At 40.8% G+C, this 25,604-nt stretch overlaps 2 protein-coding genes across 3 annotated transcripts in view; one reads left to right on the top strand and one right to left on the bottom strand.

Annotated features, from left to right (window-relative positions):
- Window positions 1-9,347, top strand: part of jak2b (Janus kinase 2b) — a 32,835-nt gene extending 23,488 nt beyond the window's left edge. For both annotated transcript variants that reach the window (XM_072432564.1, XM_072432565.1), the window contains 11 exons: window positions 773-900; window positions 3,557-3,695; window positions 3,809-3,960; window positions 4,411-4,561; window positions 6,753-6,889; window positions 7,020-7,209; window positions 8,013-8,137; window positions 8,211-8,383; window positions 8,491-8,608; window positions 8,685-8,798; window positions 8,862-9,347. In XM_072432564.1, coding sequence (XP_072288665.1) covers window positions 773-900; window positions 3,557-3,695; window positions 3,809-3,960; window positions 4,411-4,561; window positions 6,753-6,889; window positions 7,020-7,209; window positions 8,013-8,137; window positions 8,211-8,383; window positions 8,491-8,608; window positions 8,685-8,798; window positions 8,862-8,969 — 1,535 coding nt within the window. In that variant the 3' untranslated portion in view covers window positions 8,970-9,347. The remainder of the gene's footprint in view (window positions 1-772; window positions 901-3,556; window positions 3,696-3,808; window positions 3,961-4,410; window positions 4,562-6,752; window positions 6,890-7,019; window positions 7,210-8,012; window positions 8,138-8,210; window positions 8,384-8,490; window positions 8,609-8,684; window positions 8,799-8,861) is intronic.
- Window positions 9,348-12,142: 2,795 nt separating this feature from the next.
- Window positions 12,143-25,338, bottom strand: gldc (glycine dehydrogenase (decarboxylating)). The gene is made up of 25 exons (XM_072432992.1): window positions 24,909-25,338; window positions 24,751-24,829; window positions 20,875-21,010; window positions 20,442-20,606; window positions 20,284-20,361; window positions 20,031-20,178; window positions 19,757-19,953; window positions 19,447-19,543; window positions 18,885-18,990; window positions 18,659-18,798; window positions 17,847-17,927; window positions 17,676-17,773; window positions 16,986-17,070; window positions 16,867-16,908; window positions 16,285-16,427; window positions 15,824-15,899; window positions 14,808-14,933; window positions 14,575-14,724; window positions 14,252-14,364; window positions 13,866-14,007; window positions 13,602-13,713; window positions 13,420-13,515; window positions 13,179-13,351; window positions 13,028-13,108; window positions 12,143-12,821 (listed from the first exon to the last, which is right to left on the bottom strand). Exons 1-25 carry the CDS (start codon window positions 25,203-25,205, stop codon window positions 12,681-12,683), a joined length of 3,102 nt encoding a protein of 1,033 aa, XP_072289093.1. The 5' UTR covers window positions 25,206-25,338; the 3' UTR covers window positions 12,143-12,680.
- Between the last annotated feature and the right edge of the window lie 266 nt (window positions 25,339-25,604).

Below are 25,604 nucleotides of genomic sequence, written 5' to 3' on the forward strand. Positions count from 1 at the left end.
GCCGCAAACGTTTCCCTGAATTCTGACTATTTGGCCTTCAGAGTGGCCTATAAACAATAGTTTTTCCAAATGACATGATATTTTGCACAAAATTCTAATTTGCCATCCTGATCATAAAAGTATGAGAGCCAAAGTCATATTTTGTACGGCGTAACCATAACGATGACAGAAACATCCCATGTTATCCTTATGGGAAAATCGAGAAATTGCTCAAATCACCACATTTTTACGCTTCACACTTTAACAAACTCCTCCTAGGGCGATTGCCTGATCAAACTCATATTTGGGGAAAATCATCTACACAAGTGAGGCATCAAAACGTATCCATATTTTGATTTTAAGTGCTACGGTCTCTGTGCCGTGGAGCTGCAAATATTCTGTCACAGATGGGAAACCGCCAAATCTTTGAAATGTTCACATTTACGCTTCACACTTTAATGAACTCCTCCGTGGGCAATAGCCCGATCAAGCTTTACTTTGGGAAATATCATCTACACAAGCGGGGCATCAAAAGTTATCCATATTTATATTCCAAGTGCTACGGTCTCTGTGCGGCGGAGCAGCACATTTGACTGACACTTGTGTTCATTTACACTGGATTGGCCATGTCCAATGTGTCGCCGTCTGTCAAGTTCTTTTTCAATTCAACACACAATAAGGGCGCCATCTTTATCAAGTCGAAAGTGCAGAGTCGGAAGGCCGGCGGCCCGCGAGGGCCGTTGGATGCCGCTTGCGGCTTTAATTAACTTTGTTTTGTTTTCTATTCTTTCAGATATTATGGTGCAGGAGTATGTGAAGTATGGTTCCCTGGATACTTACTTGAAAAAGAACAAGAACTTTCTTAACATTCTGTGGAAGTTGGAAGTGGCCAAACAGCTGGCCTGGGCCTTACACTTTCTGGTATGGATTAAAGTTACGCTATAGCCATTCCATGCCACAATTTATTTTTGTCTTATAAGATTTATGGATGTCACACTACAAGATGTTGGAAGAGTAAAGTTTAAAGCAGGCACAATGTGATGGGTTACACGATCAGTCATGGCTACGACCAAAGTTTGCTTGAGCGAATATCACGCTCTAGGCTCCGTGTGGTGAAGTCACAGCAGTTTTACCGGTTAGCAGAGGCTAGCGCAATATGCTAGTGGTATGTTCACACACAAGTTACTAATTGAAAGAGAAATATGGGGGGGATATGGTTCGGTTCCCGGCTAAGCACTTCAGCGGTTACTTTGAGGAGCGCTGGTGTTTACATGATGTTTGAGATTGATTGTAGACCAGTGGTTCTTAACCTTTTTGGAGGTACTGAACCCCACCAGTTTCATATGCAGCGTTCACCGAACACTTCTTAATTGGATTTTTTTTTTCTGTGGCCTCATGCATGGACTTGACAACCCACAAAATAATGAATCCAAGAAGAACAGATTTTAAAGAAAAATAGATATATGATAGTTATATCTCAGTTTTTTTTCAAAAATGTGGTCTGTTCCTTTTCTTAATTTTTATGTCCAGCATCCTCAAAGTATTGCTCGCAAAGATATTATATTATAGTATAGTAGTTATAGAAAAGGACAGGGGAAATGGCCCCAGAAGCTGACCTTTTGGTGCCGGGCTGGTGCCAAGACATAGCCCAGAAAGGAGGGCTTTCATACAGGTTAGACTCTGGGGCCTGTTCCCTATTCCTTTTGGCCCTTTTGGGGCCGCCATGTCTTAGCCCAGATATAAGGGGATTGATTCAGGCTAGTCTCTGGGGGCTCTGGCCTTGTCCTTTTGGCCCTTTTTGGGGCCGGGCTGGTGCCAAGACTTAGCCCAGAAAGGAGGGCTTTCATACAGGCTACACTCTTGAGACTCTGGCATGGTCCATTTGGGGCCAGGCTGGTGACAGGTCTTATCCCAAAAGGGGTCTTCCCTGGTCCTTTTGGCCCTGAGGTGGACTCATCGAAGCCCTAGGGTTTGATCGAACCCAGGTTAAGAACCACTGTCGTAGACACAGTGAGATTTTTTTGTTAAAAAAATGGGTTGATTTGGTTGGATTCAGTATGCCATTCACATTGAACTTGTAACACTTCTAATGCTTATAGGGTTGATTGTATTGATCATACCGTTGATAACTCTTGAATGTTTTTATCTCTCTGGTCAAAAACAACAAACATACTCAAGAACCATAGGAAGACAAAACCACTGAAAGGGTAAAAAAGAAAAGGGTTCATGCTCGAAACGGGCATTGGCAAGAACATATAGGAGAGGGAAGTCTAATGAAGGCTGAAAAACTCCCAAGGCACTCCTGACACCAATCCTCAGAAATAACTGTGCTAACCCCCCCGGCTCACCACGTCCCCCTGCCGCACTCTGAAATTATTTTCCAATCTCCCACATTTGGCACATCGATGAGTAAATGCACTTAAACACAACGTTTATGTACTAAAGCAGAAGGCCAACATAGGGCATGAAGTCTGACGTTAAAAACAAATAAATTATGTGACCACAGCCCGAACTCACATACCCTACGTTAGTGGCTCCATCTCTCTTGTTTAGTTCTGTGTTTTTCATCTTCCTTGGGAGTACCTCTGCTTCTCCTGGTGTTCTGAGCACGTGTTTTTACCTTCAAAAGTCACCAGAAAAGTCGCAGGGAAAGAGAACCCATGTCTCAGTTTTTTCTTCTTGAGATCCTCACAGATGTGGTGGAAATTTTGCTGTTGTTGACGAACCCTGTATGAAATCTGGAGCAAAGAAAGCGTGTTTGCCTTTGTAATGGAGGTCTCCTTTAATCCTTGCTGCCTTCAGGACACGTTCTTTCACACAATCGTTAAGAAATCTCATTATCAGGCCTTGTGGTTTATCTGGTAAGCTGGTCTTGGTTTGCCCAGGGGACTTGCTCTTTCGATAATGATGGGAGGGACTTCAACTCCTGAGCCATCAAGGAGCTCAGGAATAATCTTCTCCAAAAACTTTCTTTATCCTGACCTTTTTCTCCCTCCGAGACCCCCAAAAGCCGAAGGTTAGGACGACGTAATCTGGATTCCAAATCCAGGAGCTAATTTTTCATATTTTTGTTCTCCGACTCCAGCGTTGTCATTTTGGCCCACATCTCCTCCATCTCAGCCCTTATTGTCTGCAGATCGTCCGTATTGTCTGAAATATGCTGCTCGACTTCATCCATGCACGCTCCGGTTATTCCCTCTGCTTTCAGCTGAGTGGCTACTGCTGCAGTTACGGCCGGGCCCATGGCAGCTTTACAACTCTGCTCAAAGAGACTCCATGGTGCGCTGCACTTCGGACATCTTAAGACATATCTGATAAGTTATATTCTCACCCCCTTCCGATGCAGAGAAGTCGCGAGGATTTCCATCTGGGCTGGCGGGACTGCCGTTTGTCGCGCAGGGAGGGACGGCGGTTCTCTGGGTCTGGTTTGCTTGCCATTTTAGCCTAGTTAGCTTTGTTAGTTTGTGATGCGGGATGTTTTCCAACACAGAGGGCACCACTAGAACAAGACCTTTTACCCTATTGCAAATATCACACAGAAAGAATTGACCTTTTTTTTCTTTTTCTTTTTTTTAAGGAAGAAAAAAATATTGTTCATGGAAATGTCTGTGCCAAAAATGTGTTATTGACCAGAGAAGAAGATCGAAGAGCTGGGAATCCTCCCTTCATCAAACTGAGCGACCCCGGCATCAGTGGCGGTGTTTTACCTAAAGAGAGTAAGTAATTTTCAGAACTCGCTGAAAAAATAATGCAATATCAACTTAACAAACACTTCATTGATTGTGGTCATCATTGGCCTGTGTGTAATAATAGGTTTGTGATGTTTTAGTTCTCTTAGAGCGCATTCCCTGGGTTTCTCCAGAGTGCATCCAAGACCCTGCCAACCTGAGCCTGGCAGCGGACATGTGGGGCTTTGGGGCTACTGTGTGGGAGATCTGCTGCAATGGAGACAGGCCTTTAGCCACACTGGACCACATTAAAGTAAGGATTCTAATCTGTTTCTAAGGGTCAAACAGAACAATGCTTAAATTAAATTCATTTTTGTTAGTGCAATGCCTACCATTTATCTGCAACCCTTATGACGTCTCTCGATCTATTGATTTTTGTGCGTCTGGTACCATTCTGAAAGGACTTTGGAGGACAAGATTGATGGATAAATAATGCGTCCTGTCCTCAGAATTGTACAATTGTCGGTGCACAAACAGAAACATTCTCACTGTGGATTCAATAGGGTTTCTATGACGTCATATAATAGTAATTATATTGTATTTTATCTGTTAAGCAAGGAGGGAAATGTTAAATCTGTGTCTAACAAGATGGTGGGCGATGTAAGATAAAATCTTGTGCAGTTATTCTTTGTTTTATACCGTATATCCTGGTAATATTTGTTGCGGAAATGTTTATGTAGCTGTTAATTTTATGTTAACACAGAAAATGCAGTTTTATCAAGATCAGCACCAACTGCCAGCCCCAAAATGGACTGAACTGGCAAATCTGATCCTGAGCTGCATGGACTATGAGCCTGCAAACAGACCCACATTTCGTGCAGTTATTCGTGACCTTCACAATCTCTTCACACCCGGTAAGTCCATAACCGCTGTACTAAAGATGGGCAATATTAGGGGTGTAACGATTCAGAAACAATGCAGGTCCTATGAGTCAATCTATCACAGTGCATAAAATAACGCAAACGTTTATGACAAAAAACTGACAAATAATTAATTTTGCCTTTTAATTATTATTTAACATCTACTGCAGGGTAATTGAGTTTATTTATTGTCATAGAGGGCTTAAAGTTTGAATTGAGGATTTTTCGCGGATTTGAGAACTCGAGTGACTGTTAGGCCCTTTTTTTTTAAATGCGCATGCACACACTCACCCCCCACCCTCCTGTTGTTTCCAAGACGCCGCCTACCATCAAACCTCTGCGGAAGCACGCAACAGCCCTGCTACTACACGTGCGTTTGTTTATGAGCAGATTTCGGTCTCTTCTAAGCCAAACATAGTCTTTCTCTGTCGTCCCTCAGCGTTTAGCATGGAGGGAATTATTGACATGTGGGAGAAGTACTCAACTGTCCACGACACGAGGAAATGAGACTGATTGGTCGGAAAAATCGTTTAAAGTAACTGTATGTAACTTTCTGGATGTGGAAAGTCCCCTGCGTGATTCCATGGAAATAGAAAGAAATAGAAATAAAACCACACTTTGGAACATTCTCCATGGAGATAGATTTTATGCCATACTGTGGAATATTATAGCCAAAAGAACACCATTTCAATGGAAACAAGCAGCCTCCTGCCCAAATATGGCCCTGTCCCAAGAATCACACTGACTGAAGTGTGCCTTTTCTGAAAGGGCACAAAGTGTGTGTAAGTGCACAAGGGCACATGGGAGAAGAAGAATTGGGACAGTCTGCAATTCAGACTGTTGTAAATGCAGTGAAGAAAAATGGCAGCATTTGTTATTGGTGTTGTTAAACTGCAGTTAAATTAATCACAGCCATGGCTAATTTTAGCTTGGATCATTAGCTGGATTGGCCTCAAACAAATGAGAACAGGATTAGTAAGTAAGTAAGTAAGTAAATTTTATTTCTATAGCACCTTTCACAGACAAAGGTCACAAAGTGCTTCACAAAACACAGAATAAAACAATAAAAACACAAAAAACTTACAGTGAACAATACATATACAACAATATACAGTAAAATCAGTCCGTAAAACAAGTGCATATAAAAGGCTTGACTAAATAAAAAGGTTTTAAGCTGACCCTTAAAAGCAGTAACTGAGTCCAGTGACCGTAGGGAGAACGGAAGATCGTTCCAGAGTTTGGGGGCAACAGCCTGGAAGGATCTGTCTCCTCTGGTCCGAAAACGGGTGCGAGGAACCAACAACAGTTTTTGGTCCAAGGACCTTAGTGAGCGAGAGGGAGCGTATGGTTTAATCAGATCGCTGATGTACGATGGGACCTGACCATTTAAAGCTCTAAAAGTTAAAACAAGGATTTTAAACTGTATCCGGTAGGAGACCGGCAGCCAGTGAAGGGCTTTAAGAATGGGTGAAATGTGGGCCCTTCTATTTGTGCGGGTCAAGATCCTCGCTGCAGAGTTCTGGACCAGCTGCAGATGAGAGAGTTGTTTCTTGTTAAGACAGGAAAACAAGCTATTGCAGTAGTCTAAACGTGAAGACACAAATGCATGAATTATAACTTCCAGGTCATTTTGAGACACCATTTTCCTGAGCTTAGAGATTTTCCTCAACTGAAAGAAACAGTTCCTCGTCAACAGATTAACAGTGTTGTTGCAGATTTATTTAAAATGTTATCAGTTTAATTGTTGAGACATTCCTTTTCATTATTTCCTGTTAGCACTTAGTTAGCTAAGTTACTAATGAACAAGCGCTGTGCCTTTTGAAAACATTAAAATGAAATGCATTGTGGGGAATATACTTAAGTCTGCTCCACATGTGCTGGAAGTGGAGAGAGAAGCCTGTGGTGAAGTCCGGATCGAAATATTCTAAGAACACCTTGCTGACTTCAGCGGCGCGCCGTGAACACGCTTTTGTTGTGGATGAAGGATGCTTGGGTTATTTACGTTTAAGTGCAATTAAAACATCCAAAAACACAAACATGCTTTTATTTTTACCTATTTTTTGGATGAAAGATGCAAACTGGGGATTTCTATATAGGGCTATTCTCAAACAACCAACATTATTTAGCTTCTGCTGCATACCACTCATCTTGTTGGAACATAAACATACATTTACTCTCTTTTCAGACTATGAGTTGATTGTGGAAAGTGACATCCTGCCGAACCGGACAGGGACTGCAGGATGGACCACCGGAGGTTTGGACTGTCAAGACCCGTCACAGTTTGAGGAGAGACATCTAATTTTCTTGCAACAGTTAGGCAAGGTATGTTTTCAGACTGAATAAAACTGCTCATATCAGTATTTAAAATTCTGTCACTTATCCCCTAAAAGGACTAAATATGACACAATATTGGTGAGAGTTAGAGTGACTAATTACAATATTTTCATCTCAGGGAAACTTTGGGAGTGTGGAGATGTGTCGATATGACCCACTACAGGACAACACAGGAGAAGTGGTGGCTGTGAAGAAACTTCAACATAGCACTGCAGAACACATGCGCGACTTTGAGCGGGAGATTGAGATACTGAAATCTTTACAGCATGGAAATATTGTCAAATACAAAGGAGTCTGTTATAGTGCTGGTAAGATTTGTTAGTGGAACACTTTGTGTAGAGTCTATAGTTTAAGACATGGATGATGTGCATCTAAGAATAGAATTTTCTTTGTAATTACTGGGCGTGTCCAGGTGAAAGCCATTATGTTAATGAAAAATATACTGGTATCAGTTCTCTAGACTGGGAGTAAAATTGTCACATCTGCACTGTCTCTGCTGCTCCAAAGCGCTAATGTGCACTCGCTCAGCAGCAGTGCCAAGGCCGCAGACGCTGCTTGTAGTCCACCATCTCTAAATGTTTTGGTCGAGCTGCTGTGCTCCCAAAACATCTCAGCCCCAAGTTGCAGCCAAAGTGCAGACTCTGTCCCCCATGTGAGAGGATGGTTCAGGCTGCTCTGCGCGAGTTCTGGGCGTTACTTCATATTATGTAGCATAGAACTAAGTGTGGAAATTTTGCACAAAATGACGGGGAGTTGGCAACAAAAGGGCAACAGAAGACGTGAGGGTTCAAGGGAAAGGTCAGAAGGACCCCCCGATCCTCTGTGACGGGGCAGCTCTGTCTTGTGTGGGCCAATGGGCTTCAAATATACGCTAATACAGTAAATTGGCTTTGGTTTCTTATGATCGTTTTTACCGGCACACTATTTGTCTTTGCAAAGTCAGTGTCTGCAAGTCAGTGTGACTGAATAAATAAAATGGGTTGCCCACATAGTGTCTAGAACCCTGGTTATGAAACATTTACAGGTTTCTTAAGCTTCTCAACTTCATCCACCTGTCACTCTGAGATTTTCGATACATTTATACTTTTCATATTTGTTTTGTTCTTTTTAGGTCGACGAAATATTCATCTTATTATGGAGTACCTGCCCTTTGGAAGCCTTCGAGACTACCTCATAAAAAACAAGAAGAGGGTTGACCACAATAAGCTCTTGCTTTATACCTCTCAAATCTGCAAGGTCCTCTGCTTTTTTAATCATGTTGACAAACCATTTATCATTTGTCATTAACCATTTATCCTCTGTTCTGCAGGGCATGGAGTATTTGTCAAGTAAACGTTATATCCACAGAGACTTGGCTACACGAAACATTCTTGTGGAGAGTGAGCTCAGGGTGAAAATTGGAGATTTTGGACTCACCAAAGTTTTGCCTCAGGACAAAGAGTATTATATGGTGGAAGAACCGGGGGAAAGCCCAATATTTTGGTTTGTTTTCTTTTTACTTTTCACTGTTGTTTATCTTGTGAGACAAATTAATATTTGTGATATGTAAAATGTTTAATTTAACATGGTGGTTGTGTTTTTGTTAACAGGTATGCACCAGAGTCATTGACTGATAGTAAATTCTCAGTAGCATCTGATGTCTGGAGTTTTGGTGTGGTGCTTTATGAACTCTTCACTCACAGTGACAAGAATTGCAGTCCTCCTGCAGTAGGTCACATTACCTTGTTGTATACAGTGTGTGTAAATGGTGCACAAGCTATTCATTTTTGGTTCTTTTTTTTAGGTTTTTATGTCTATGATGGGAAATGACAAGCAAGGACAGTTGATTGTCTACCATCTTATTCAGCTTCTCAAGTCCAGCAGCAGGCTACCGCAACCTCCAGGATGCCCAACAGAGGTGCTGTCTTTACATTACATTGTTAAATTTCAATAATTGCCCATTCTGTTTCTTCTTTGTTAGATGTATGAAATCATGCAAGAGTGTTGGGACAACGATCCTGGCTTGCGTCCGTCTTTCAACGAGCTGGCCTTGCGTGTCGACCTTTTTAGAGACAGTAAAGTGTTTTGAATTGAAGATCACCAATGTGCCCCGTCAGATTCTCTTGAAATGAATGCCCTGCTGACGGCAAAATGTAGGCCAACCCACAGTCCTTATTGTGTGGTGTGCAGCCAATATATGAGGACAAGTCCAAGAGCAGATCTTAAACTACTGCCAAGGTGCCTTCAAGCAAGGTACTCAGCTTTCCTGCCTAGTGCCTAGTTCCAAAAATGAGTGGCCTGCTCAAGTCAAGGTTCAAGTGCAAAGGTGTTGGGTCCCCAGGATACAAGGACCTGAAGAGACTGTGAAAAAATGGTTTAACAGACATTAAGGAAAGAATGAGACACTATTTCCACAAGATGCGGCACAAGATCAGGTCCACGAGAATGAGACCAGATGAGATTTTGACATGATTTTAACATTTGACTTATTTATTTTTTTTATATTTTTGCTGTCTTTCTACTACTGCATTTTGGAATTACAGCTTCTCAAGAGATGCAACTCATCAGTGCTAACCTATTTTGTCCAACCCCGGGGAAAACAAACTCCCGAGCTCCTACATGTGCACTATCTTGTGGCAATTTTATTTTGTGAGATCTTGCGGCATGACAAAATCTTGTCCCATCCCTACCAGGCATAAAGCTAGAGATGATTGTATCAAACATGTTTTTAAAGAGAAGCTAGCTGGGCTAGCTTTTCCAACCCTATAGAGATTAAATGTAATATCAGTGTTTCAGTGAGTAAAATTGTTTGTTTGTGTGTGTACATAATTATTGCAGTTTTATAATTTTATAAAAAAGTAAACTTTATGGCAAAGTCTAGATTTTAACTTGATGCAATATGTATTTGTATAAAAGTAAATACTAAGGAATAAATTTATCATGTCAAATTCCCATTGTGAAGATTAAAAAAAATGTGAACTGAAACCTGTTTTAGGGTTCTTTTTTCAATTATGGAAGAAAAAAAATAGCCTTTAGTGTCAAAGTTGGTTATTGGCAGTTTTATTGTGAAGGCATTTCGAGTTTGGTGAAGGTGTATGAACTTGAAAAACAAAGAGGAGCGTTTACTGATATGAAATGTCTCAGTGAAAAGTGTGGTTTATTTCAAGGATGCTGCAAAAATGGATGTCTTTAATGAATCTATTCTCTGAATAGGTTATAGTGCTCTTTTTATTTGGACCTTGAAAAGATCAACTCAATATAAAAACAGCTGCTTAAACTCCTTGCAGGCTTTTGATTTTTTTTAAGTGATATATTTTGAAAAACGGATGTGTCACTTCAGCTGTGTTGACCTTTGTGTACTTTACAACAACATCCGCGGCCTCAGTTTAACCTGAAAGATTCCGGCTGAGTCTGACAAAAACTGTGGCCCCCGAGCTGTGTGTGTTGTCTTTTTTTGTTCATACGGCTCCGTCTGACTTCATGAAGGGGACTGGACCTGAAGTGTCCAAGAGAAAGACCCTAAGATAGGTCATATTGAAACAACATGAAAACAAGACTATTGTATTAGGCTATTGCAAGCTTTTAGTATGGCCATAATACAGTATGAGCACACTTCTATCCCAGTGTTGAGTGCGTTTTGCATGCATGTTTCCATACTTATCATTATTGTTACCACTGATTGTATGAGTGAGACGTCTCTGATGTCAGCCTTTGGGCTCATGGGGCTCACTGCTGCTGTACTTAAGAACTTTGGCCTTTTCTTTCTGGACATCCAGGCTCATTTTGGCATTGTGACAAGCACAACCTCCTGGATCACTTCCTGCACAATTGTCATGTTTCACCTTGGAGGTAAAGGCAAAATGAAGATTTGTCCAACCAAAGCTGACAAAGTGCACTGACACTTCTGTTTTCTCACATCATGACGTCATCATAACCAGAGGCCTTCTTTTTGCCACAGAAATATTACTGGTGCAGCTGTTTGTTGAAGCATTATTAATAATTGTATTGTCTTTTATATTATGATTTGATTCATATGTATCTTATTGGACCTTGTATTGGCAAATGACTAAACTGACCATTCTTACTGTGAGTGTGCTCATCTCTCCACAGATCTGACCTATAACTTGGTCTGTGGGCATCACCTACCATGGAAATCTCATCTTAAAGCCATACTAAGGAACATTACAGTCAAAGCAATAACATTGCCATAGTCTTACCATGACTCCCAGACTCGATTCGCAGATTAAGAAACTCTTGGATGAGTCGAAACGATTTGTTTGTCTAAAAACAGAGTCCAGATGATATAACTGAATTCTTTCTACGATGAAACACTCCTGGACGAATGAGGGATTACACAGAATTGTCATAGAGACAAATGGGTGAAAACAGAAAAGTCACATTGTGCATCTTTAAATTAGCATACGAAGTAATGTCCTGTAACAATAACAATGTCACCTTCTTCCAAATATGCCCCATTATTATAAAATAGGCTTGTTTTTAATTCTGTCTTCACATGGCATTTCATCCTCTTAGATCCTTGCCAACAGCATGTGCGATGGCGTCCCATTGCCTATGCTCTCGCATAGACTTATCAGGAGTGTGTCTTTGCCATTATTTTTGGCCCATTTTCCAGTGGCTCAACCTTACAACTGGTAAGGTGCTTTGCTCATCGTCATCATCATCGGCATTCAGCGCCACATCTGTATTTGTGATGCCCTCATGTGCTGGAGTCAGCTCAGTCAGGGCATCAGGAGCTGCAAAGAGCAGCAAGACATTCCAATGCTCACTTCACTTCTAAAGAAACCCAAACTCCTCCTGTACATTGTTTTTGCCATATTAGCTGCAGCTGGGATTTTCACCCCACCTATTTCTAGTTTCTTTTGCAAACAGTTTGCAACAAGCTTGTCACAAAAACAGGTCAGGAGGAATCTGCGGTGTGCAGGTCACACTGCTCAGGGAGTAAAGAGCAGTTCTGTAATATCAGGCTTAGGTTGCATACGTCCAATTGAAAAACAAAAACCTTTGTGGCTTTAAACCCATGTGTGACTAACATTGCTAATGATTACAGCATAAATATCTGATTATTTGATCAGAAGTGAGACAACAAAAACGCATATCAAATGATGTCCTGCCTAATAATTTTTAGTCTCAATTAAATGGGATTAAAATGTGTGCTTTCCTTGCTTCATGTCAAATCTAGTTTTCCTTAATGCTACAAATGTGGGTCACCACAAGGTGGCGTACAGACTTGCATAGACACACTAAAATGTCAAACAATTTTAATACAGATAGTATCAACAAACAAGATTAGAAAAATGTTTAAAATTACATTAAGATTATTTCATCTAGATTTCCAGAAAATAAACACATGGTAAAAAAAAAAAAAAAAAAAAAATTCAAAAGTTTACATGAATTGTCAATATCTTCTGTCCATTGATATTTGTAAAAATAGGTTGAGGCCGTTACAGGACAGAGGCACAAGGACATGTGCTTAGTGTATGTAACCCAACAAACATCAAGAGCAGAAGGGTGCACTGCACTTTTCAGCCATTAAAAAAGTCAGTGTCATTAGACCAAGCCCAGTCTTGTGTCCACCTCAAACATTAAACATTTCACTGCTTAAAACAAATGAAGTGCTTTTGTGCATCAAATCAAGCTACTCTTTGCTCAGGCTCTGAGATGATATTTAAAAAAATAAAATAAGTCCTACTTTTCGAAATCAGGACAATTTTGCAGTAAATACCTAGTGGCTTTTGGCGTTTTACAGTGTGTGGGCATTCAAGAGCGCAGAGCTGTCAGTCTATGAAGAGGCCCGCTTTTCCTCATATGGAGACTCGTACGCCTCCATCGGTGGGCATGTGCAGACCAAATGCTGATCCCCGTAGATGTCATCAATCCTCGAGATGGAAGGCCAGAATTTGGTTTCAGGCTTTATGTACGGCTATGATGAAAGGGCAAAAAAACATTACTAACAGAGAGGCTGTTGCAGAAGGAGAAGACGACTTTCGATATTTGGTGCATTATAATAAAGTTAATTTCTTGTAAAGCAACGTGCACCAATCACGATTACATGTTTCCATGTTCTAGCTACTAGAGGGCGACAAAAATATATTTAAAAAAGACCAGCGTGTTGAATTAAAAACCTACCAAAGGGAACGCAGCAAATTCTCTGGAGTACGGCCTGTCCCATTTGGAGGCTGTGATGCAGGCCAGAGAATGAGGGGACATCTGATCACACAAAGAAAACAGACATAAATTAATTTCATAAGTACATCAAGGCATCAGTTTTCAGTCTTACTTTGAGAGGGTTGATCCTTGAATCCATCCGTCCTTCCTCAATGTCTGCGATCTCCTGTCGAATTGCAAGCAGAGCATCACAGTAGCGGTCCATCTCAGCTTTGCCCTCAGACTCAGTGGGCTCAATCATGAGGGTCCCTGCCACTGGCCATGACATTGTGGGGGCATGGAAACCTTGGCAGAGAAATCATTTTAGTCAATCATTATTTTTAAAATCAACTTAATGAGGTATTTCAACTCACCATAATCTTGCAACCTTTTGGCCACGTCGACCGCTTCAATATTTGCAGTTTTTTTGAAGGGCCGCACGTCCAGGATAAATTCATGAGCTACAAAACCTGTAAAAACAAAGTTATAAAGCACTTCTTAATTAAAAAGGACAGAAACCTGTAATATTTATAAATGGATGTGTTCATTTCTATACCTTTCCTGCCCTTGAACAGGATCTTGTAAGACCCTTCCAGTCTCTTGGCCATGTAGTTGGCATTGAGGATGGCCACCTCTGTTGCATGGGTCAGGCCTTTGGATCCCATCATCTAAATGTCCAAAGAATAGAAGAAATAGATGGCACCAATGAAATACTGTGTGCTTAAATGAAAATAAAAGTACATAGTATGTCTGTAAGAAGTGCAACAGACAAGATCCTAGGACAAATTCTGTACTGATGGAAGTAAATGTGACTTTTTACCTTGATGTAGGCCCAAGAGATGGGTAGGATTGCACTTGAACCCCACGGAGCAGCACTAATTGTGCCCAGAGAACTGCTGCTATTGACGGAGTACATGGAAACAACTGGATGGCTTGGCATAAAAGGAGCAAGATGAGCCTTTCTGGAAAAACAAAAATGTATACAGTACATTAGTTTACACTTAAGTGTGCATTTTAAAATACATGAAATATATTTTACGTAAGTGACATTATCATTCATTTATAAACATTTATTTAACCAGATAAAAACCCATTGAGATTGCCCCAAGTTAACCTTAAAAAAGGGGTTTCAGAGTGGGAAACTTGCAGCAAATGTAAGTAGATTCCTGATGAACAAATGTATGCAGGGAGTAGCTGATGACCTACACTCCAATGGGTCCCATGCCAGGTCCTCCTCCTCCATGAGGGATGCAGAAGGTTTTGTGCAGATTCAGATGAGACACATCAGAACCATAGTCCCCAGGACGACACAGGCCCACCTAGAGAATAAAAGTAAACTATATAATATGAAATGTACTAGCCTTACCTGTTCAGTAATATTCATATGTTTATAATACAAATTATTTAAAATATTACATGACAGTGACCGTATGCTTCAGTGCCATCATGTATTCAATATAATAACTGATTGAACTTTAATAACAGCTCTATACTTAAACACTTCAGCTCATGGTTCAACGTAGACTCACCTGAGCGTTCATATTCGCACCATCAAGGTACACCTGGCCACCGTTCTGATGAATCAGATCACAGACATCTCCTATGTTCTCTTCAAAAACACCAAATGTAGATGGATAGGTGATCATCATGGCGGCCAGGTTTGCTTTATGCTTCTCAACCTGTAAAATAGCATGGGAGTTTATGTATAAACGGTCATCACATGTATTCACAAAAGGTGAATGTGAACGTAGTGCAGTCTCACCAGAGTTTTGAGGTGTGCAAAGTCAATGTTGCCATCTTTGTCCACCTCCACCACCTGCACCTTCATGCCCGCCATCTGAGCACTGGCTGGGTTAGTGCCATGGGCTGATTTAGGGATTAGACAAACCTAAAGGAAAAATATTTGATTTTTAGGGTTTCCATTTGTAATTCGAGAAAAAGGCATGCTTGGGAAACACATTACAACTAAATGTCATTGTTGCTTTATACAAACATACCCTTAAAATTAAACAAGTAAAAATGTTACCTGTGCAACACCCACCAGAGTGCGTAACCTTAATACGTGTAATTCATTGATTTACAATCTATAGCTGTCAAAGTCTTAAACCACCAAATAAGGCATTTGAGAGGCACACCGTGGCTCAGAGTCTGCAGACTTATGTTTGCATAAACTGTTGTTAGTTTGGACCTTGACTGTGTCAAGAAATCACTATCTCAGGCCTCCTAATTACAGCGCCATTAAAACAAAGCACAGGGAAATGCAGTTGTCGGCCGTTTTTGATCTGTTAGGGTTTATCGGGCTCAAACCTACTGCAAGTCAGCGTTCAAGAACTGTGAAGGATTTTAAAACTAGATAATCTGCATATACCGGTATATTGAATAAGAGATTGTGATTCAATTTGCGTTTAAATAACAGAATTTTGTTCAAAGTACACAGTCTAAATGTGTTCAGGAGAAAGAATGAAATCCTTTCTGCCTATGAACTGACAAACCAATGAAAAGGATCAAACTGTATTTTTTTTTTTTTTTTTTTAAACAGTTAGAAATTCTCATGCAGAACAAGATGCTTGCAATTAGCCTCCTAAATACTTCCTCTAAAAACTGATTTGATTGCGATCAATCTAGCATCCTTAATCGACAATGCACGAGATCTTTTTAAACTGAAAAAATTGAATATTTGACATTTGCTACTTTTTGCAGATTTTGCTTGATTATCCATTGAAAGTGTCTTTACAAAGTCTTACAGTCTTACTACTGACATTGAATGTTCTCACTTACTGTTCTGGAGCCTTCTCCTTTTGAGTTTAGGTAGGCTTTAATTGCAGCTAGGCCTGCATATTCTCCTTGAGCACCACTGAAAAAAAAAAAAAAGCATAACACATTTTTAATTACACATACAGTTTAGTTCAAAGACTATGAAAAGAGGGGGGTTAAACACACTCGCTGTATGATAAGTTCGGGCCAATGTAACACAATGTGGTATTCATAAACCCACAGGTGCTGATAAAAAGTGATAGACGGTACAAGTGGGTGTGTGGAATTACATCCGATAGTTTAACATCCAAGAGAACAGTATGACCTGATGATTTAAGTATGCCACAGTTAAACTTGACTACATGGCCTACTTATCTCACCAAATCTTACTACAGTTTTTAATGGGGTAATAACATTATTCTGGTTTTATAATATTTGTGGTGAAATGATTCGATTATGTCACAACCCTTGTACGAAGTATGTACCTGTTGGGCTGAAATGAGATCTTGTCATAGCCTGTGATTTCACAAAGGTCTTTTTCCAGTTGTATGAAGAGCTTCTGATAACCCTCCGCCTGATTCAAAGGTACAAACGGGTGGATATTGGCAAACTCTCTCCAGGTGATTGGCTATAGGGAAAAAGAAAATCCAGTTATCAAAATGTATTTAAGAAGGTTTATTGGACAGTCCTTTCCTTTACAGCACAGTAAATAAAAGTTCAGTTTGGGATGGAAAAAAGATCTGTTATTCTAGTTTATTTCATGGGAATACAAATAATCTAAACCTTAACCCAGTAGGAAGATTTTCTTGGTATTAATTTGGAAACTAGGGCCAAGTCATACAGTAACATACATAGACATAATCGATACATCAACTGACTCTGGAGACTTTTGAATAGAAGAACTATTAATTTCTAACAATAACAATAAAAGCATGAAAGCGGTCAGCACTAAAAAGGTATAAAGTATTTTTTCTTTCATATTTAATTCAGGCCTTGTAGTTACAATGCTATTGCCATGCCTGTTCTGTAAAGAAATGTACAAGCATTTACTGATTTTGTATACTCACCATGAGCTCCGTTGAGCTATTAAGCTTCATGGTACAAGACCCCTTCAAAAAAGGTCAAAGAGACTGTGTTAATGATGGTACAGATGGTTTCACTGTATAAACCAGTTGGACTCACTGACCAGTGGTATCATGCTATGCACCAGAGAAATATCCTTGTTCTCCAGGCGTTTCATGTATCGTACAATGTCTGTCTCGGAGTGGTAACTAAAAAGAGCAATGAAATAAAAAATGTATCAACAGCATTTCATTGTACTGAAAATGTTCCACACAATTGTAGAAAATGAATCAACTCTAGTACTGTGCAATAATTGTCATCAAAAGCTACTTCAATGGGAAGGCCTTTAATGATTATGGTACTGTATGTCATATGTAACAGCTGAAGCATAAAAAGGTTGCGGAACCTGATAAGTCTAAATGTACAGCTCCAGTAAAGATAAAAAGGTGCCGCTTTTAGCAGCATGAAAGGATAACTCAAGATCAGGAAAGGCAAAGGAAAAGTTAGTATTTTACATATTTTGTGCTCATAAGTGGAGTTTGGTTTTCAGCTTTCTTAGCACATTCAATCTCAGTTTGAAGACCCATGCCTTTAGAACAAGCCTAATTTAAAGACACATTTGCAAATTATAGATGAGACAAGTGGGAGGACTGTGGCCAAATAGAAGGCATTTCCTGTTGCGCAACATAGGAAAATAAAAACAGGGAAGAAAAAAAAGGGAAATGTGCAAATGTGGCGAAAGAGAAATGTGCAAATGGTCTAGTAATGTTAGTCTACTTTTTCTTGCTTGAAGAAAAACTAAAAATATACCCACCTATTAAAGATCTGATGAGTCAGATACTTGCTGGTCCTTTTGAAAGGACCTCCCCAGATTCCTTTGCCCCTCTCCCCCATCTTCTCAGCGATCAACTCCTGAAGCGTTCAACTAGTGTGAGTGCATAGTACTAAATTTAGTAAGTAGTGTCCAAAAGTTTAATTTACTTACAGCTGAGGATTCACAGCCGAAGACCCAGAGCAAATCATCCAAGTCTCTCTCAGTCACGGTTTCATCTAGAGAGACTCCCAACTGTAAAGATGGGGCATTAGAAATTATCCTAATATATATCAGTTTCTAGTACACAGCCCATTTTCCTCTTCCCAATGTGTGTAAATTACTATAATCATTCAGTTCAGTCCTTGAAAGACTAGAGTTTCCAAAATAAGTTTTGTGAAATACTAAATGCCCAGAAAAGGGATGACATGTCAAATGTTTTGCAGTGAAAGCAATTTTTATTTTCAGAATGATTGTCTCTGATGTAATGATAAAGTGGAAGGACCGGCTTGCAAGTCTTAGAATTATCATATCTTGACGTTTAGAATTATCATATCTTGACGTTTAGAATGACAACAAAGATTGGTCAATCCACAGATCCGTAGAGTGCAATGGGCAACAGTCCAAGATTATCTACACCAAAATATATTACCCACAATCATTATTAGCACCCTATGATTGTCATGTCCATAGGTCATTTTGATTTGGAGATTAGGAGACACAAAGGACAGCTTCAGTTCTCCAGCCACTGGGGCAACTACAATGTCTGACAGAACATCAGCACTGAATGTTGGAAACCCCTGTGTGGAACATTTCCTTATTGTAGATGTATTCATTCTTTCATTTAACTATAGGAAAACAGCATTCAATTCAAAAGGCATGTCTAACACTTTTTTATCATTTTTTTATTCAACTTCTGTTTCCCTGTCGCACCCTGCCGCATGCTTGCTTACATTTGTCAATAATACCAGCATTAGAGGACTCACCACTCCGTCGCTGTACGCCCTGAGGTTTATTTGCCTCTGCTCAGCACGCTCCAGGATGTCTTTGGCTGCCACCCCACAGTTGATCTTTAGTGTGTCAAAGAACATTTCACTATGTAACCTGTGTCCTGCCCGTTTTAACCCTGAATAAATCACATTCACAAATAAAACAATTTCACTTCCAAAAGAAAGAGTCGCACTACACACATTGGTTTAGTCTAATTTTTACCTTCAGCCAAGATCAATGTCGCACTGTGAGTCCTTTCTGCAATGTGTTTGAGACCCTGAGGTCCATGGTACAAGGCGTACATTGCAGCCATGTTGGCCAGCAAAGCCTTAGAAGCGAAGAGGAAAAAAGAAAATTAAACTATTTGTAAGAGAACTAAAATTACACCATCCATTCTGAATATTTAAAAAGGTGTAATGGACGATTTTTTTGTGCCCAAATATGAGTCATTTCCTCGTGGCGTGGACTGCCAATTAGTCCTGCCTTGTATCAATCATAGAACTCACCTACCACTCACGTGCAGCCGCGTGCGGTTCGTTCCCAGGAGAGCAGCACGCTTCCGAGTGTCTAAGCGCATGGATCATAATATAGTTCCCTCAGTGTACGGGACAAAATTAGGACGGAGAAAGACAGTTCGAGTTGACTCAGAAGAGACGGAAATATACGGGAGACGAGAAATGCGATGCGATCCGTCGCGCTAATAAACGCACGGGGAAGTCCGCCTGAGTTCTCAAATCGTCCATAACGCCTTTAACTGGTTTGTATAAAGTGATAGTGAACATGCCTGTGCAGTGCAGATATTGCTTGTGGCTTTGTCCCTACGAATGTGCTGCTCCCTGGTCTGCAGAGCAAGACGATACACCTCTTTGCCAGCGGCATCCCTAAAATCAGAGTGAGCGTAGTCTGAAAGCTTTTGCAGATCACATGATTATGAGATCAGTTGTCACCAGGCATTTTCAAAATGTAGGTTAAATATATTTAAAATCACTTCCTTGATCCACTAATCTTTTAATCTGCTACTAAATGTTACAATCATTGTACATGATCATCTGAGGTCCTTTTTCCGGCCCTGCAAAAGATATGTGGCACATTACCTGGTTACGCCAACCATTCTGCCGGGCATCATCCGCACGAGGCTGTCTTTAACTGCAAAGAAGGCGGCGTGTGGACCACCATAGCAAAGGGGAACTCCAAATCTCTGGGAGCTGCCCAGTGCAATGTCTGCTCCAATCTCTCCAGGAGGACGCAACACACACAAGGCAAGAAGGTCTGTAGCGCAACACGCCAGGGCCTAGATCAGAAGCACACCATCCTTGCAGTTCCAGATGCACTCCCCTAAGCAATTTCACAAAGCTTCTTTTAGCATACCCCTGCTTTGTGAGCCCGGTCCACAAGAGCTGTGAAGTCCTCCACTCGGCCGTCAGTGTCTGGATATTGGAAAAGCACACCACTCACATCCTTCCCAGTGAAATCCATCTCATGTGGAAGTTTTTGTATAGTTTTTACTCCAATATAACTGCAAAGAAGTCAATAAATCAATTTCAAAGCAGAATAAATCCATTCCATTTGCTATAATGATTTTCCATCAACATGATTCTCATTTATTTTGTGTTAAACATACTTGGCTCTAGTCTCCACCACCGCAATCGTCTGAGGGTGGCATCGTGGGTCAATGTAAAATATCCTTTTTTTATTCTGCCTGCAAAATATAAATTACATAAAATGTGTAAGTAATTGACAAGCTTTGTACTTTGAATTATCGATTCATGTTGAAGTTACCTGTGGCAGAGCTGCATTGCCTCGGCAGCAGCAGTGCCTTCGTCCAGTAGAGACGCATTGGCCACAGGCAACCCAGTGATTTCACAGATCATGGTCTGGTAGTTCAGAAGAGACTCGAGACGCCCTTGGGCGACCTCTGGTTGATAGGGTGTGTACTGTGTCACCCTAAAACGAGTCAGAACACATAGGTTATATTCATAGAAAATGGAATACTGTATACAATTAGTGAGTACAGCAAAGGGTCAGAGGTCAAACTCTGACGGAAAAGGGAAGTAGAGTTAGTCAGCAAAGATCTGTTGAAACTTGAAAGAATGATTAACCGAGTCAGGCCCCTCAAAAGTCACAAGATTTAAATTTAAGGCCACTACATTCATAAGTTAATTAGCAGCGAATGAGAAAGACTTTTAGAGACAGTTAATTTAAGTACACTCACCATCCTGCATTTTCCAGGAGGTTGCGTTGAATGGGAGGTGGTACTGAGCAGTTATAGTAGCCCATTCCAATGTAGGAACGCCACACTTTGTTTTTTGAAGCAATCTTCTGTAAAGTATCCAGAACTTCATTCTCACCTGAATGAAAAGGCACAAATTTAATTCAGAAATCAAAAAATGTTGCCTTACTTTTGTGTATTCTTAGGCTGTCAAACTGACATGATAGAATGAAATCACTTGGTGTACCAAACACACCTGTACAGGGGTCTGTGTGATGATAAATGGTGATTTCACATTTGGCCCTGTTACTGGGAGCTCAGCTAATTCACAACAACCAGATTCCAGTGGCCGTTTTGGCTGCCTAGCAACTCCAAGGAATGGACAATGCAATCCCGCTGAACCAAAGGCCCGGACTACTCCAGTTTTGGGAACACGAAATCCAATTCCAGACAAGGGGGGGTGGCTGAGACATTTTCGCTTAGGTAAAAACATTGCACATGTGCATATTTACAGCCACTGCAACCTTAAAAGACATACCGGTACTATAGAAATGATCGCCTTTTGTTGCCATTGTAGCAAGTATTGTGTTATAAATCCGTTTGTTATTTAAGGTTCTCTTATTAAATCTAGAGTGCTAAAGAACAGTTAGTGTCCTATCTGGAAGACAGGAAGTACTTGAAGCTTGTTGAAATTGGTAAATGCATCTCAGACCACATGCCCCTGACCTGTGGGGTGCCCCAAGGGTCAGTCCTGGGACTCCTTCTGTTCAACCTCTACATGCTGCCGTTAGGACAGCTGATACACAGCGAAAACGTGTCCTATCACAATTATGCAGACAACACTCAGATTTATGTTTCACGGGTGAATATGGACCAGTGGATCCACTGTCACTGCATCAAATAGATCATTGTGTGGATGCAGAACAACTTTCTCCAGATAAACTCAGACTGAAATCATCATCTTTGGCCACAGAAACAAAGAGAAAATGTTCAGGGGTAATAATGGACTCAGGCTTGAACTTTAATAGCCACGTCAAATCAATAACATCAGCAGCTTTGTACCATCTAAAACATTGCCAAGATCAAAAATATAGTGTCAAAACCAGATTTGGAGAGACTTATCCATGCGTTTGTCTCCAGTAGATTAGATTAGTGTAACGGCCTGCTCACTGGCCTCTCCAAACGAGCTGTAAAACAGCTGCAGTTCATCCAGAACGCTGCAGCTCGGGTCCTGACTAGAACCAGGAAGTATGAGCACATTAGTCCTGTTCTCAGGTCTCTGCACTGGAGTCCAGAGTCCCAGATTCAGGACTAAACATGGAGAATCTGCGTTTTGAAGTGAGTGAGACAGGCCTCTACTCTAACAATGTTCAAATCTAAGCTAAAAAACAGTTTTGTTTAGCTGTGCATATGACTGAAATTTTTAATTATAGATAGAGATATTTAATTTGCACTATTTTATGTCTTAAACCGTTTTGGGATTTCTGTATTTTAATGCATTCTTTCCTGTTGTGTGAATCACATGTAATTGCCTTGTGCATGAATTGCGCTCTACAAATTAACTTGCCTTGCCTAAAGACACTTATTCAGTGGGATTTTAAAGCTATCCAGGAGGTCTATTGTTAAAGAGAGAATCCCTCGCAGGCTTTGCAAACCAAAGCTTACCAAAGCTGAACCAGCAGAAAAGCGCAGAGCCTCGGTTAGTTCCTTCTGTGTAATTTGTTGAAGAGTAAACTCTGGTCCATGTTTAGCACTTCTAGATTATTACAGAGACTAGAGGACTGGGTGGGCATCACTGGCACTGCCCTAAACTGGTTAAGGTCCTATCTGGAAGACAGGAAGTACTTTGTTGAAATTGGTAGCTGTGTCTCAGACCACATGACCCTGACCTGTGGAGTGCCCCAAGGGTCAGTCCTGGGTCCCCTTCTGTTCAACCTCTACATGCTGCCGTTAGGTCAGTTGATACGCAGTGAAAATGTGTCCTATCACAATTATGCAGACGACACTCAGATCTATGTTTCACTATCGGCAGGTGACTATGGACCAGTAGATTCACTCTGTCACTGCATCCAACAGATCAGTTTGTGGATGCAAAACAACTTTCTCCAGCTGAACTCAGACAAGACTGAAATAATCGTTTTTGGCCCACAGAAACAAAGAGAAAGTGTTAGCGGTCACCTCCAGAGTATCGCTCTAAAACCTACAAACCAAATTAGAAATCTGGGGGTAATAATGGACTCAGACTTGAACTTTAATAGCCACGTCAAATCAATAACATCAGCAGCTTTTTACCATCTAAAAAACATTGCCAAAATCAAAAATATACTGTCAAAACCAGATTTAGAGAGACTTATCCATGCGTTTGTCTCCAGTAGATTAGACTACTGTAACAGCCTGCTCACTGGCCTCTCCAAACGAGCTGTAAAACAGCTGCAGTACATCCAGAACGCTGCTGCTCGGGTCCTGACTAGTACCAGGAAGTATGATCACATTAGTCCTGTTCTCAGGTCTCTGCACTGGCTCCTGTGTCTCAGAGAATAGACTTTAAAGCAGCTCTGCTTGTGTACAAGTCTCTCCATGGCCTAGCACCAAAGTACATCTTGGATATGTTAGTGCCATATGAACCATCTCGGACTCTGAGGACCTCAGGGACCGGCCTCCTGCTGGTGCCCAGAGTCAGGACAAAACATGGGGAATCTGCGTTTCAGTTTTATGCAGCTAAAATCTGGAACAGTCTTCCTGAAGATGTGAGACAGGCTTCTACTCTGACAATGTTCAAATCTAAGCTAAAAACAGTTTTGTTTAGCTGCGCATATGACTAAAAGGATTTTTTCTTTGCACTCTTCTCTTTTGTTTGTGATTTTATTAGTTTAGAAAATCAGTTGGATTGATAATTTTTAATTTAGTTAATTTTATTGTATTTCTGTAATTTCTTTGTGATTTGAATGCATTTTTCCTGCTGTGAAGCACTTTGAATTGCCTTGTGTATGAAATGTGCTCTACAAATAAACTTGCCTTGCCTACTGGTATATTAGTTTAAGTGTCCTGCCTGTGCTGCAAACATCTTCTTGGAAAACATCATAAGAAATGAGTCATACAAATAAAATGGCAAGCCCTTGTAACCACTATAACTTTACCAACAGTATCAACATGTTTTGAAGCAGAGAAGTCATTAAGAAAACATTCTGTCAGTATTTTCCATATGGGGGGGGAATTGTTGAGGGTGAAAACCTAAGATGTAGCTATGTCAGTGTAAACAAGCTATGAAGCAATAACAACAAAGCCAAATGCATAACAGAAAATATGCCAGCCGCTGTGGATCTAGTAAAATAATCAGTTTTGTTTGCAATTAGAAATGAGTGAATATCAGGTATTATGTCTCTGATTCAAAAGTGTCATGTTTTTCTGGTCCTAAATCATGCAAAACATTCCAGACTCTGAGTCTAATAGGAAAATGTTCTTTCTTTTTTTTAAGTAGAGGTTGGATATAGTAGGGCATGGTTATAAAACACATGTAGGCAAATCCTACATAACAGAAGCGCACACAGGTCCCTTATTAGGAACCCCCTCGGCTGTGATGTAATGTGAACGCTGAAACCAGATTAAACTGGACTTGGAACTGGAGCTCAAAGCTAAACGTTACACTCCAGTTTCCATCCTATGAGCATCGGGAGATTGGTGCCGCTGTGCAAAAACAACTCCAAATATGTTCAAAGGAAGACTTAACGCGGCCAGAGCGGCACAATAGAGGAGGCTCAACCTACATTACAGCCGCTCACTTGGCTGGAATGTTAGACAATCTTTAAATAAAAAAACTCAATCATTGACTTCATCATCGCATTGTGGTGAGTTTAGAATGTTTTAGCAAATAAAACTTACAAATGGGATCATCCATTTTCAGACTGTGCTGAACACGAATGGATTCTGGGACTGTGTTTTCGATCAGTTGATCAACCGACTAAAAAAAAAAGAGAAGAAATAAATAAAAATATGCAACAATAGGATAAACAGGACAAACAGTTTTACACATCTCGTACCTGGATTTCCAGGATGTCCAACATTTCTCTCTTCTCCCTCTCACCTGGACCAATGTGCCTTTCTGCAAAATCATCATGTCTGGGCAGTATTCTGTCTATCTGTCTGGAGCATAGGGAAGTGGACGTCCTCAGACCCCGAGCAGCTGAAGTCAGGGATGTCCCACTGTTGCCAATCCTGCTCTGAAGTTTCCATGTCACGCTGCTCCTGCTGCTCCTGCTGCTCAGATGCCTGCATGATGCGCTGGGATTCACGGACTTGGCCAGGAAAATACCCCAGGACTTGGCACAACTCTGCATCTTTAAATCACTTCCCAACGACAATTGTGCTCGAATTGGTGAAGGCTGCTCCCTTCCCACACTGTTAACCGAATTTTCTCCCTGGTGATCCGAGTGCGGTTGTCTCTGCCAACTCCAACTCCAAACTGCACTTTTATACGGCCACACACTTGCTCAAACTCTAGCCAATCAGAGGCGATGATCGCTGTGACGCGCTGACGAGCCCCGGCAGACAGCCCCGCCGGCCCCAGGCCGGCCCTCAGAGGAAGTCAATCATCCAGATGTGCAACTTCCTGGCATTTAGGCCTGATTCACCACGCCCTCCAACAGTAAAATAATAATAATGCCATTTTAATTATTAAAAATACAAGTACCTAAAATATAACAATGCATAGTCCGAAGAAAATATTGATCTCATAG

The sequence above is a fragment of the Eucyclogobius newberryi genome, unplaced genomic scaffold (genome assembly GCF_026437365.1).
Source record: "Eucyclogobius newberryi isolate DKJ021-1_F unplaced genomic scaffold, fEucNew1.0.hap1 SCAF_6, whole genome shotgun sequence".
Lineage (NCBI taxonomy): Eukaryota > Metazoa > Chordata > Actinopteri > Gobiiformes > Gobiidae > Eucyclogobius > Eucyclogobius newberryi.

Coding starts and splice junctions, on each gene's coding strand:
- gldc (XM_072432992.1), bottom strand. CDS start 25,205: ATGCAGAGTTGTGCCAAGTCCTGGGGTATTTTCCTGGCCAAGTCCGTG. Junction 19,544..19,756: donor AGAATGGTTGGCGTAACCAG/GTAATGTGCCAC, acceptor CTCTGATTTTAG/GGATGCCGCTGGCAAAGAGG. Junction 17,928..18,658: donor GGGCGTACAGCGACGGAGTG/GTGAGTCCTCTA, acceptor CCATCTTTACAG/TTGGGAGTCTCTCTAGATGA.